Consider the following 13,051-nt stretch of genomic DNA (forward strand, 5'->3'; position numbering starts at 1 on the left):
CGGTGCACGCAGGGGAGGCGGGCGCGGGCTGTGCCCCGGAAGCCAGCGGTGCCTGCCGCGTGGACGCCGTGAGTACCGAGAGCCCCAAGCCACTGGACTGTGGCCCCAAGCCCCGGGACCTAGACTCAGACCCGGGCCTCGGGCTCTGGGCCTCGACCCTGGACCCTGAGTCCTCAGACTCGGAACTCCTGGCGCTGCTGGCGAGTTCACACGCTTCCTGCGGGAACAAAGGCGGGCGTGGACCGGCCCTGGGCAGGCGGGTCTGGGGGCTCTGGGCCGGGCGCCAGGCCTGTGCATCTGCTAACAGCTTCCCGTGTTTGCGCGTGGGCATGGGCGTCCTCCTCCCTCCTCCTTGCCTGGCGCTGTCAGGCCCCCGTCAGGGAGGGCTGAGATGGGGGTGTGGCGGCGCCTTTGTTCCTACCTAGTCCTGTTTTAGGGGGCCCAGCGGCCTCTCCCATCCCTGCCAGGATGGATCTGGTGGGTGCCAGCCAGATAACCCAGGCAGACTGGGTCCTTGGGGGTGGCGACTTCCATCTCACGGGTTTCATGGAGGGTGCTGGTTTGCTAAGGGCAGGGAACGGTTTTCTTTATGTGTGTTTTTTGGGTTGGAGCTGTAGTGGCTGGAGTCCCAGATGCTCCATTACTGGCTCAGCAGGACACTGCTCTTTCCCATCCAGTTCTACTGGGGCCCTAGGAGGGACCTGGCCAGGGGCAGGCAGAGGCGAAGCAGTACAGGGTGGGGGTACGGTTCAAAATGCCCAGAGGTGAGGAAGTTCCTGGATTGACTGGGTACTTGGGTTGCCTCACAGAAGAGGTCTCTCCATCTGAGTCTTGAAGGATAAATAGTTCTACATGTAGAAATGAGCAGAGGTCTTTGCAGGCAGGGGCCAGAAATGCGAGACAGCCTGGCAGGTCTCAGGGACAGCAGCTGGGGCATAAGGGACTGGGGTAGGAGATGGGGCCAAAGCTGGGGCCTGGGTCGGCCCCAAGGCAATCATCTGTTCCCCAGTGACCATGTGCTATGTGGTCCCCCTGGGGCTCAGGTGAGGAAGGTGAGTGATGCCCCAGGGTGATGGGTAGAGACCAACCAACCCCCTAAATGGTTACCCAGACACTGCTGATGAGGGTGTTCTATGTGCCAAGATGTGTCCACTCTGTCCTCCCATGCTATCGGTCCAGAAACCAGAGCTTAGAGGCCCATTAGAAAGTCAAGCCAGGACGAGAAGCCCAGGTCACTTATCCGGGGAACTGGAGGCTCTTAGCTACTCGTTTTCCTGCTTCTTGGTCTTAGGGGACTTAAGAAACGGACAGAAGCCAGCTGAGGATGGGCATCTGGGGGCCATACCCGCACTCCTTCAGCATAGAGAATTAGAGCCTGCCCCAGCCTCTGCACCTCCTCAGGTTGTGACCCCAGTGCCACCTCTTCCAGGAACCCTTCCCAACTTACTATCTAAGGCAGGCCTCATTCTAGGCTCCAGCCTAAGGCCTGACTTACCTGGGCTGAGGGTTTCCTGAGCTCATTCACTGCAGGACCTCGGCCCCCATGGGGTCTGTACCCAGGAGGTGTCCACACCTACTACATGATAATAAAGAGACAGATTTAGCTCTCAGGGTCCCTGGGAGTGGTATGTGACTGAGTGGACTAGGGGCTGACTGAGCAGACCAGATGGCCCTGTCTCTCCCCAGGGTCCCACTAGGAAATCTGGGGCCTCCAGAAAAGGGGTTTTCCTTGCCCCTCCTTGCCTTACCTTCCATGCTGCTTTCTAGATCGGGGCAGGGCCTTCCCTGAGAATCCCCAGTTAAGTCATCTCCTGTTCCCAAACCCTGGCTGAGCCCTGTTCCTTCTTTTATTACAGCTTCATGGCGGCTGAAGAGATGCACTGGCCTGTCCCCATGAAGGCCATCGGTGCCCAGAACCTGCTAACTATGCCTGGGGGCGTGGCCAAAGCGGGCTACCTGCACAAGAAGGGTGGTACACAGCTGCAGCTGCTCAAATGTGAGTCCCCTGGGTGGTGGAGAGCACAGTGGGGGGACCCGGGGGCAGAGCCTTCCCAGTGGCCCTCTAGGCCTACTAGGGCAACTGAGACCCCACTGAGTCTCTGCATCCTTATGTGATGGGTCTTCCAGAGTTCTCCTTCCTTCTCTCATGATCAGCAACCCCGGGGAAGCATCCCCCTATCCCCTGGGACTGTGCCAGGGCCCAGGGTGGCACAGATGGGCAAAGAGACAGGATGGGCATTTGGTGCACAGTGCTGAATAGCTGGCCAAGGGGGCTGCAGCCTGCAGCCAGGCTGGGGGACCGCAGGGTAGTCTAGTAGGTCTGGTCTTCAGGCATCTCCCTTGTCTTACCTAGAAGTGTTCAGTGAGCTGGTTGGTCACTTGGCCTGCAGTAAACCCAAGTTAATATCCAATTGGGTGCTGGACCTCAGAGCCACACAAGACCCAGGGGCCCAGAGCAGTAAGCTGTGAGAGGGAAGAAAGAAGCCCCCAGGCCTCGGAGAGGCCCAGTGTTAAGTCACTGAAAGCCAGAGAGTATCAGGGCCTGACCAACAGGTGCTCCCTGCCTTTATCCCAACTGTGCTTTCTGCCAGGGACTCCCTGGCCCTGTGCCACCTGGTTGAGATACCCTAGGCTGGACTCTTGGTTTTCATGTTGGCATCAATTTGTCTGGTTCCCTCTCTATTTGGAGAACTTCCATGGAGGGTTGTAACTGACTTATCCCCAGGCCTGGGGAGAGCTGCTTAGGGCTGGGCTTGGGGCATTGTCATTGTGAATGTCCAGCTAGAGGACAGCTCCACACTATGGCTGTCACCAGTAATCTCTCTGGGCTCCTCAGCCCTGCCTTTCTGGCTCTGCTGACATGAGATGGAGGGACCCTCGAGTAGCCTGGCAGAACCCAGTGAGGCAGATGAGGCTTCCCTGGGCCTCTTGTCCTTATGGTGGCTCTGTGTTGCCCTCCAGACCCAATCATTTTCTGTGGCTGGCCAGTCCTGCTCTGTGGGTGGCACTCCAAGTCTGGCCAGCATGCCCATGGATTTGTCCATATTTGGCCCCATCATAGAGCCCTAGGGAGCAGGCAGCATGCCAGCCCAGCCTAGCTCTGTGCTCATCCCTTCACCAGCACTTCTGGGGAGGGTCTCCAGAGTAGGTACAGCCCCTCATGTCTCACCATCCTGCCCTTGCTCCTCGGCAGGGCCGCTGCGCTTTGTCATCATCCACAAGCGATGCATCTACTACTTCAAGAGCAGCACATCCGCCTCCCCGCAGGGTGCCTTCTCATTAAATGGCTATAACCGGTAAGTGCCCATCCTTCCTGCTGGCCCTGTTCCTTACAGCCAGTGGTTTTCCTCCCAGCCCATCCTAGCAGAGCTCTGGCTCTTCCCACCCAAGTGAAGCCCAGGCTTTCCCAAGTGGCTTCCATCTCCTGCCCTCTCTGGGCTTGTCCCGTTCTGGTATACCCCTGTTCAGCCTCTGTGATGCCCTGCCCTCTCCTCATGTGCTTCCTCCAGACCTTGGCTGAGGACCTGGCAAGTGAAGCCAGGGCCTTCCTGTGGCTTCTTGGACATATTCCAAGCGCCTGGACAGGATGCTCTCCAGAGTCCCCATTGAACAACCACTTAATGTCTCTCATCTCAACCTTTCCAGCCTGTTCACTCTCCATAGCCTCTTTCTAGGAAGTCAGGAGCCCTGGCAGCCCAGGTGCCGTCCTAAACTTGGTCCTGCCCCAAGCTTCCCAGGCCGGGGGCTAGTTCCCTGCCTCCCACATGTTCTAGGCTCTTTCTAGTGAGGGGCCATGAGCCTGCCTTTAAGAGCCCTAGGGACTAATGGGTAGGTGTACACTTGGCTGGAGCTCTGGGTAGAATGGGGCAGGGGTGAATGTAGTCCCAGCTGGCCCACCCCACGGCCTTGAGGGCATGCAGTGCAGGCTCTAAGTGCTGGCTCCTGAGTCTGGTTCTGAGTGGGATACCACCTGGACCCTGCATTCTGCAGCATGAGGTTGGGCTTCTTATACCTTGAGGACCCAGCCCCTCCTGCCTATGAGAAACGAAGAGTCTCGAGGTATTAGCGATGGAATGGAGACCCTCAGGGATTTATTCTAGACCTGGTTTACCCCTGGCCACAACCTTTATAGGGAAGCTTTGCCAAAACTCCCAGCCCAGTTCCAGACAGGGAGGAATCTCATGGGTCCTGTGATTTGCAGGTAGGTGCCAGGTGACCAGAGCTCTGGGGTTCCCTAGGTAGGGTTATCCCCTTTGCCCAGACATATTGCCCTCCAGTCTTCAGTGTGTGCCAACCATGCCATGAACACTGGACCTAGTGGTGGATGCAGCTGTGCCTGGGAGCCTCTGGCTAGGCCCTCTGGTGGGCCATGCAGGCACACCTGCCCCAGGGCCTGGCCTGCAGGGCTTCCCACAGGGTAGACTGTTTGGTCTCTATGTAAACCTCACATCTGGGCTGGAGAAGCAAGTACAGAGCAGATATGCGTTATTCCCTGAAATGCATTCAGGCTGCCTCTGGGTGGCAGAGGAAGAGCAGGCTGACATAGAGCCTCATGAGAGGCCCCAACAGGCAGGCCAGCGGCCAGGCAAGGCCAGAGGTGGGAGGGCAGCACCCGTGTAAAGCAGCAGTTTTAGTGGACATTAAGGGTATCGTGTCCTCCTCTCCAAACCCTGCACACTGCTGCTTGCAGGAGGCCCTCCCACACCCTAGTACCCCTTTTGTCCACTCCCTGTCCTTGCCCACCCTCTCCCACTGGCCTGAAGCATCTGGTTGTCTGCACAGAACATCAACAGCCACCTAGATCTGTCCATGTCCCCTAGAGCATGGTGCTGGGGGCCATCTAGGGACCAGGGCTGTGATGAAGCTGTCCCTACGGGTATGGACCAGGTTGTAGCTGCTGGCTCTGTGCCCTCAGGGTGATGCGGGCAGCTGAGGAGACAACATCCAACAATGTCTTCCCCTTCAAGATCATCCACATCAGCAAGAAGCATCGCACGTGGTTCTTCTCAGCCTCCTCCGAGGATGAGCGCAAGGTGACCAGGGGTCATGGGGCCTACAGGCACCAGACTGGGCCTCGGGGAACCTGTCGGTCCCAAGACTTTGGCCTCCTATCAGCCCCAGGAAGGGAGTTACAGGGCCCTGTGCAGACCTCCAGGAGATGTGGCTGGGGCTTGGCAGCCGGGCAGAAGTTGCCCCTTAGGCTCCCATTCATGCCTCGAGCTTAGTGCCAGTGGTCCCCACACTCAGAATACCTTGGGGTGGTCTACCCTGACACTAGTGGTCGGTGCAGAGCTGCTGGGGCAGTGAGAGGAGGTGGGGGTGAGGGTGGGGGCCTGGGTCGGCAGCACCATGCTGACGTACCGGCTGACCCACAGAGTTGGATGGCCTTGCTGCGCAGGGAAATCGGCCACTTCCATGAGAAGAAGGAGCTGCCCTTGGACACCAGGTGGGCCTGGGGGTGGCAGGTGGGTGGGGGTCCCTAGGGCTCCAGGGCTTAACACCTGTGTCCTCCTCCCAGCCCCTAGGGGCTTGGCCTGGAAGCTCTTCCTGAAAGCTTCTTGGCAGTGCATGTGTGTACTATGTGAGCGGGCGTGCGTGCACGCTATCTTCCCGTGTTCCTGTCATCTCAGCTCCATTTCATCATCTCTCTGTGTCCCTGTCATTGGTCGTTCCTGTTCGGGGGATGCACTTGCTTTTACCCTTCCACCACCACCATCTGGGAGGTCCAGCTTTAGTTGCAGCTCAGAGCTTTGGGTTCCTAGTCCCCTAATGCCCACCCTGGTCTCTCAGAGCGAGACCAGAATGAATCTCTCAGGGAGCTGGCTCCGTCCTTCCAGGTCTCAGCAACCTCACCTGTGAGGTGGCCCAGCAATAGTGAGGGCTCTCTAGGCAAATCCTGTCTCTTTGTAGGTGAGGAAACCAAGACCCAGAGAGGGCTGGGCGCACTCACAGATGCCCTGCTGACCCCTGCCTGTCCCCTGGAGTTCCTGACCCTCAATCTAAGCTGGTATCTTACAGCAGGCTCAGCCCAGAGTTAACTGACCCCTGCTTTGGGTAGGACAGGTAGGGACCTGGGCTCAGTCCTGAGGCCTCTTGGGCAGGTAGGATAGCCACACTCACGGCAAGAACCACAGCAGGGGAGGGAGGGCTGCACAGCCTTGCTGTGTTCGTCCTTGTGACCATGCTGTGTGTGCATGTCCGTGTGTCACTGTGTAGCTCTGTGTCTGTGTGAATGTGTGTATCCATGCCATCCCTGTGTTTCTCCGTGTGGCTGTATGTTCGTGTATCTGTAGGACTGTGAATCTATGTGTTTGTGTGTGACTCCATCTTTGTGTCTGGGCATCTGTGTATCTGTGCATGTCCATGAGCTTGTCCTCATGTCCTTGCGTGTCTGCGGGTGTGTCTGTGTTCATGTGCACATCTGTACATCTCTCAGAGTGTCCCTGTATGTGCATGTGTGTCCCTGTGTATGCACATCTGTGTGTCCGAGTGTCCATGTGTGAGTGCCAAGGGACTCCGCTCCCAGGCCCAGAGTTCACTGCTCACCCCCACTTCGCTGTCCCCAGTGACTCCAGCTCAGACACAGACAGCTTCTATGGTGCAATTGAACGGCCCGTGGACATCAGCCTTTCTCCATACCCCACGGACAACGAAGGTGAGTCCTGTCTGCATCCCGCTCCCTCCATTTCTCCACACATGGCCACGGACAGAGATGAGACGAAGAGTGTTTAGCTGTATTCCCTGCTCTATCCCTTTGGCTCCAGCCTCCAGTTGTCTGGGTTCTGGGTTCAAATCCTGCCTGCTTTGTCCTCACCCTTTGCCTCCCGGACACTCAGCTCCCATGGTTGGAGCACAGTTCTGAGGCTCAGCTGGGCCTAGGTCATGGGTCTTACCCTCCACCTGCTCTCATGCAGACTATGAGCATGACGACGAGGACGACTCATACATGGAACCCGACTCCCCTGAGCCTGTGAAGCCTGAGGGTAGGTGGGCCAGATGGGCTGGGAACTCTTGGTGGGTGGAGAGTGGGGGCCGGCTCACATCAGCTTGGGGGATGCTGCCTTGGGATTGTCCTAGGTGGCCTCAGTTTCCCTGCTCTGGCCCAAGTAACATGAGGATCAGAGCAGGGGAGTGGTCCTCGCTGGCCTGCTCTGCTCATCCGCTCCCAGCTCCCACGTTAGCCACGTGGGTGGAGGAGGGAACACGAGACAGGTAACAGGTGGGGCCAGGTTACTTGGGGCTGGGTGGCATAGGAAGGACAGTGCAGAGTGGGTGGGCCCAGGGCAGGTCCACTCTCTGGGGCTGCTGGCTCTCTGAGCATGGCTGTAGGCCAGCCAGTCACCCTGCCAGCCCACCTCCTAAAGGACACGGCTTGTCAGGGAAACCGGTGGATGCAAGCCATCATATGTCTGAGTGACGGGGATGTGCAGGGCTGGGTGGGGAGGGTGTGCTCTGCCTTCTGTCCCCCTTGCTCTACCCATTGGGCCCTCTGCAGAGCCCCTGTCCTGGCTCCTTCATCTAATCGTGTCTTCTCTATTTCATTATCAAACAACCCTCCTTCTGTCCTGGCCTCTCCACTCACCAGGCTCTTGTCCTTGGTGACATGGCTTTTGCTCAGCTCATCCTCCCACTCTCCTCTTCGTCACAGGCCCATAGCCCCCTCCTCGCCGGCCGCACCGCCCTCTGCAGCCCCAGCTCCAACAGTCCCTCAGCCCACCTGTGCGCCAATTGCCTCATCTTCCTCCCACACAGAGCCCTGCCTTGCCAGGGTCCACCATGTCTGCCTCCTCACCCTGTCTCTCTCGCCTCACACTTGAACTTGGGCTCTCCATCTCTCTGTCCCGAGCTGTAGCCAGTGTGAGGAAATGACCTGCATGGCACAGCTTGTGTGGTCCTGACTGTGTCCTGGCCCACCCGCTCCAGTCAGGCTTTCTGTCCCAGCCTCTCCCTAAAACCTCCCTCATCAGGGGCCTGGAGGCCTCCCTTTTCTTAAACCCAGTGCTCAGCCACCCGTAAGTCTCATCTGGCCTGGTACTTGCTCCTAGAGAAGTGCCCACTCCCAGGGGCACAGGCCTTGCTCTCTGGGTGGCAGTGTCACTCACAGGCTGGTGATGAGTCACACATCCAGCTGGGACCCCTAAACTCTGGATTGATGTTCCTGACAGTCCGTGCCACCTTCCCTGGACATCGCAGAGCACCCTTATCTCGCCATAAACAAACACAAACCTTCATCTTCCTCCCAGTAGCCCCTGCGCTGTTCTCACCTCTGTCATCTGAAATCCCAGCAGGCTTCCCCTTGCTCAGGCCAAGCCCTGGGAATCCTCTTTCACTCTTCTCCTCCCTCACGTCTGCCTCTAGGAACCTGATACCCCCCGTGTGGCATCTAGGTTGAGGCTTGTGTGAGCTGCTATGTGGAAGCTGGGCAGGGAGGGCCAAGGTGGTCTGGGATCCCAGAGGAAGACTGCCTAGAGTGCTAGGCATCAGGCCACAGGGCTAGGCAGGTACAGGTGGGGCTACGATGTCCAGCCAACCATTGCCAGCAGCGGGTGGTATTGTCCAGTCTCCAGGCGGTGATCCTAACCTGGATCTCTTTGCTCTGCAGATGCCCTGACCCACCCACCGGCCTACCCACCACCCCCAGTGCCCACACCCAGGAAGCCAGCCTTGTCTGACATGCCCCGTGCTCACTCCTTCACCTCCAAGGGCCCAGGCCCCCTGTTGCCACCCCCACCCCCAAAACGCAGTCTCCCTGATGCTGGTCTGGGTCCTGAGGATTCCAAGAGGGACCCACTGGGCCCAAGGTGGGCTGAGGCTGGCCCCAGGATGCCTGCTACACCTCGAAGGATGAGCGACCCCCCGCTGGGCAGTGTGCCCACTGTGCCTGTCCTCCGGAAACACCCTTGCTTCCAGGAGATCGCCAGCCCTGGCTTGGAGCCCCGGATCCCCAGCCACGGAGCTACCTCTGCCTCCAGCTCTGCCTCTGTGACCACTGCCACATCCAGGAACTGTGACAAACTCCAGTCCTTCCACCTGTCACCCCGGGGGCCACCCACCTCTGAGCCCCCACCTGTGCCAACCAACAAGCCCAAGTTCCTAAAGATAGTTGAAGAGGCCCCCCACAGGGATGCAGCCAGGCCTGGACTCTTTGTGCCCCCTGTGGCCCCCAGGCCTCCTGCACTGAAGCTGCACACATCTGAGACCACAGCTCGACCTGCAGTCATGCCCAGGCCAGAGAAGCCGCCACTCCCCCACCTGCAGTGAGTCTGCTCTGTGGCCAGTACCTCTGCCTCCCAATCCCCGGGTCCCCTCCCTGACCTGGCCCCCAACTGGTGTCCTGCCTTTGCCCCCACCTCCCATCTTGACATATAAGCCCATGATGGGTACCAGTCCTCCAGGGTCAGGAGAGGGGTGGGAGCTCAGCTGTGAGCCCCTCCATGCCAGCGTACTTCTGTGGCCCTTCTTTTTTAAAAAAAAATTTTTAGAGGCAGATTTTTGCTATAGGGCTCATGTGCTCACTGGAGAGAGAGAGAGAAACAGGAATCACCCACCCCACAGGGGGGATGGCCATGCTGCAATCCCTTCTCCTCCATTCCCTTCTCAGGATTTTGGGCATGCATGCACACAAGCCTGGAGTGAATTTCAAGCCTCCAGGTCCAGGACTGGAACTGCAGTAGGCCATGTGGGAGTCCACTCCCGGCCCCGCCTGGGACTCCGGGTGTGTCTCCAGCCCGGGAGCTCCTAAGGTCGCCTTTGTGTGCTTCCTGGTTGGGAAATTGCTGGAATGTGGAGCATGTCCATGACTCAGCCTGTCAGGAGATGTCAGGAAATTAGCGTGTCCCTCCGTCCCACAGGGTCATCCACACTAGTGACCCATGGTTAGAGGCATCTGGTGGGATAAAGGCCCTGGGGCCTGGAGGGCAAGCTTCACATAGGTGCTCTAGCCCAGATGTCCTTGACGGCAACCACTTTTCCCCAAGGCTCTCTTAGCATTCCGAGACTCCTGTTGCCCATGGGAAAGGGCCTGCAAGAGCTTCTGCCACACTCATGGTTCTATGTCGGGAGGGCCGCAGAGGTGTATCCACTCGGTAGTCATTGTGCTAAAGCCTGGGTCTGGAGCCACAGGCCATAGGGCTGTGTGTGCTGAGAGCCAGGAGCCATTGTCTAGGGCTCAGTCCCTCCCAGCAGCCCACCAGTGAGATGCTCACACTTCCGCCTCCTTTAGTCCTTCCGGAAACCTCAGAGGTTTGGCCAAGGAGAACCACTTGGCCATGTGTGTGGGGCATGCAGGGCTCTCGGGGTGTCCTGCAGAGTCAGAGCACATTGTCTGTTCTAATCATATCTATCTACTCCCCTGCAGCTCTGAGGGCTGTGACTTGGCCAAGCCGTTATAGCTGGTCAGCTGCAGAGCTAGGCTGAGAACCCCTTCACCAGTAGTGTCTAGGGCACTTTGTCCATAGTGAGGACACCTAAGCTCAGGATCCTCCCCCCTTTGCTTCCATCAGTGGCAACTCTGGCCCCCAACTTAGGTTCCTAGGCCTCAGGCGATTCCTGCTACCCCAGGGAAGTCGTCCTTTCAGCCTAGGTCTTAAAACCACAGGATCCATAGCACGTAGACCCACTCGATGCAGATGCTGAACTTGGCATGGTCACACAAAGATAGTGTGGAGGGGAGCAGAGGGTGGCGTGTCCTATGTCTGACAGTGATGTGGTGTCAGCTTCCTCTCCTTGTCACCCTCAGGCGATCACCCCCAGACGGACAGAGTTTCAGAAGCTTCTCCTTTGAAAAACCCCGACAACCCTCGCAGGCTGACACTGGCGGGGAGGACTCAGATGAGGATTATGAGAAGGCAAGGCTGAGCAGAGCCCAGATTCCATCTGGCCAGTGGGTGGCAGGGAGAGCTGTCAGCCAACGTGGCCCTTTGCACCCTGGAACAGAGGGGTTGGAACACTGTGCAGCCCTGGGTCCTGCTGCATGGCAGCTGGTAGAGGGAGTGGTGACGTGAGGGCTCACTCAGACCTGACAGGGACCACTGCTGGCCTCTTCCAGGTGCCGCTGCCCAACTCAGTCTTCATTAACACCACAGAATCCTGCGAAGTTGAAAGGTCAGTGCCAAGTCCTTGGTTTTGCAGGGACAAGGTGCTAGGTCCCCTCCTGCACCTGCCTTCCTGTTTCTTTGTCCCCTTCACTGGTACCAGGACACAGCCAAATGCAGTGGCAGCCAGAGAATGGTAGATCCCATCAGCTCTGTCCACTCTGGCCATCACCCGGGCTGGCCCAAGCTCTCCATAACTGGCTCTCCTGGCCTCTTGGCACACATCACTTTCAGAACCTGAGACCAGAATAGCAAGAGGACAAGAGACCGAGTTGAGGAGGGGGGCTGGAGGATCTCCATTAACGTTTTCTGAGCAGGGGTCACCTGTCAACAACTGTGTTATTTTAGGCTATTCAAAGCCACGAGCCCCCAGGGAGAGCCCCAGGATGGACTCTACTGCATCCGGAACTCCTCCACCAAGTCAGGGAAGGTGGGTGAGAACATGACATGTGCTGGCCGTGACCATGTGGGGCATTGGCCCAGTGGGTGGGCAGGATTTTACGGTTTATGATCACTTCCGTGTGCAGCTCTCACTTGACATCTCAGCTGAATCTGTCCTTGGGGTTTGCCCTGGCAGCACCCCATCTATTCTCAGGAACATCGCCTGCACATCAGAAGCAGTGATAGCCTCCAGCAGGGGCTTGAAAGGGGAGGGAAGGACTGGAGGCTGCAGGAATCTGGGATGGGGTGGGTTTGCCCCCCATGGAGGCTTGGGGGAGTGGGAATGGCGGGTGCCCTACTGGATTTGCCTGTATCCCTCCAGGTGTGATGTAGATTATCTCACTGAGTATTGGGGTTACAGGTGGAGAGACACCTGCTACTGTTACCATGTGGTCCCGCTGGCAGGGATCTGGACCCCCAGCATGGTGGAGCACTACCACCCTGGGCCGTGGGACCCAGCATTGACACCCTGCCTTCCCCGAGGGCTCTCCGGGCACACTATCCTGCTGCCTCCTTGCTCAGCTCTTTGCTTGCCACTCCCCTCCCTGTAGGTTCTGGTCGTGTGGGACAAAACCTCCAACAAAGTGAGGAACTACCGCATCTTCGAGAAGGTAAGGGCTTGGGCCCCACTCTAAGAGTCCTGGGTGGGTGGAGACCCTGGCCCTGGGGCTCAGCAGGGGCAGGCAGAGTCTCCCTGACAGGTGCGGGCAGTGGTGGACTGAGACTGGCACTTCCAAGACACACCCTTCTCCTGCCATCCACTTTTCCCTTGTTCCCACCTCCTCCAGTGCCTCCGCCACTGCCTCTCCTTGCCTGGCTTTGTCCTCAGCTGGCCCTAGAGAGGATGGGTGTCAGCCTGGATCCAGGGTTTATTACATACTGTGCCTGCAGTGCCCTAGTACTTGAGTGTGGGAAAAATGGCAGGGACTTAGCACAGGCCTGATGTAGAGGCAAATATGGAAGCGATATGTGATAGGTAGGAGCCGTCCTGACAGGCACATGGGGCAAAGAAAACTGCTTGGAGTGGCGGGCTGGCCCAGCCCTACTGACCTATAATCCTCCCACCCTTTCCACAGGACGCTAAGTTCTACCTGGAGAGCGAGGTCCTGTTTGTGAGTGTGGGCAGCATGGTGGAGCACTACCATACGCACGTGCTGCCCAGCCACCAGAGCCTGCTGCTGCAGCACCCGTACGGCTATGCTGGGCCCAGGTGATGCCTGCCCTGCAGCACTGCCAGGCACAGATGGCCACAAGGCCCACAACTCCACGCCATGCAGATGGAGACTGGCCTACATGGGAAGACGAACAGGAATGAGGGGTGCAAAAAAGGTTGCCCTTGACCCAAGACCTCTTGGACACCCTGTAGAATTGGGCCAGGTCCCACCCAGCAGGCTGTGTTCCTTGGGCTGGACCAGGCTTCAGGCCCCAAAGGAATAGGGAACTTTCTTACCCTGCACTGCCCTGCCCTGCCCTACCCTGCCCAACCCTGCAGGAACCTGAGACCAAATGCCAAGCCC

At 58.2% G+C, this 13,051-nt stretch overlaps 1 protein-coding gene and 1 pseudogene across 5 annotated transcripts in view; one reads left to right on the forward strand and one right to left on the reverse strand.

Annotated features, from left to right (window-relative positions):
- LOC102495725 (cellular nucleic acid-binding protein-like) overlaps window positions 1-331 on the reverse strand; it is a 6,401-nt pseudogene extending 6,070 nt beyond the window's left edge.
- SH3BP2 (SH3 domain binding protein 2) overlaps window positions 1-12,850 on the forward strand; it is a 44,172-nt gene extending 31,322 nt beyond the window's left edge. For 3 of the 5 annotated variants that reach the window (XM_014589508.2, XM_006152921.3, XM_006152920.3), the window contains exons 2-13: window positions 1,857-1,996; window positions 3,194-3,296; window positions 4,916-5,033; window positions 5,376-5,446; window positions 6,567-6,655; window positions 6,915-6,983; window positions 8,603-9,257; window positions 10,739-10,847; window positions 11,048-11,103; window positions 11,442-11,523; window positions 12,086-12,145; window positions 12,611-12,748. In XM_014589508.2, the coding sequence (XP_014444994.1) occupies window positions 1,861-1,996; window positions 3,194-3,296; window positions 4,916-5,033; window positions 5,376-5,446; window positions 6,567-6,655; window positions 6,915-6,983; window positions 8,603-9,257; window positions 10,739-10,847; window positions 11,048-11,103; window positions 11,442-11,523; window positions 12,086-12,145; window positions 12,611-12,748 (1,686 nt within the window). In that variant the 5' untranslated portion in view covers window positions 1,857-1,860. Of the gene's footprint in view, window positions 1-48; window positions 69-1,856; window positions 1,997-3,193; window positions 3,297-4,915; window positions 5,034-5,375; window positions 5,447-6,566; window positions 6,656-6,914; window positions 6,984-8,602; window positions 9,258-10,738; window positions 10,848-11,047; window positions 11,104-11,441; window positions 11,524-12,085; window positions 12,146-12,610 lie in introns of those variants that run through there. The other 2 variants (XM_014589507.2, XM_014589506.1) reach the window with 2 other exon arrangements.
- Window positions 12,851-13,051: the final 201 nt, after the last annotated feature.

Source organism: Tupaia chinensis, unplaced genomic scaffold (assembly GCF_000334495.1).
Source record: "Tupaia chinensis unplaced genomic scaffold, TupChi_1.0 Scaffold000360_1, whole genome shotgun sequence".
NCBI classification, from domain to species: Eukaryota; Metazoa; Chordata; class Mammalia; order Scandentia; family Tupaiidae; genus Tupaia; species Tupaia belangeri.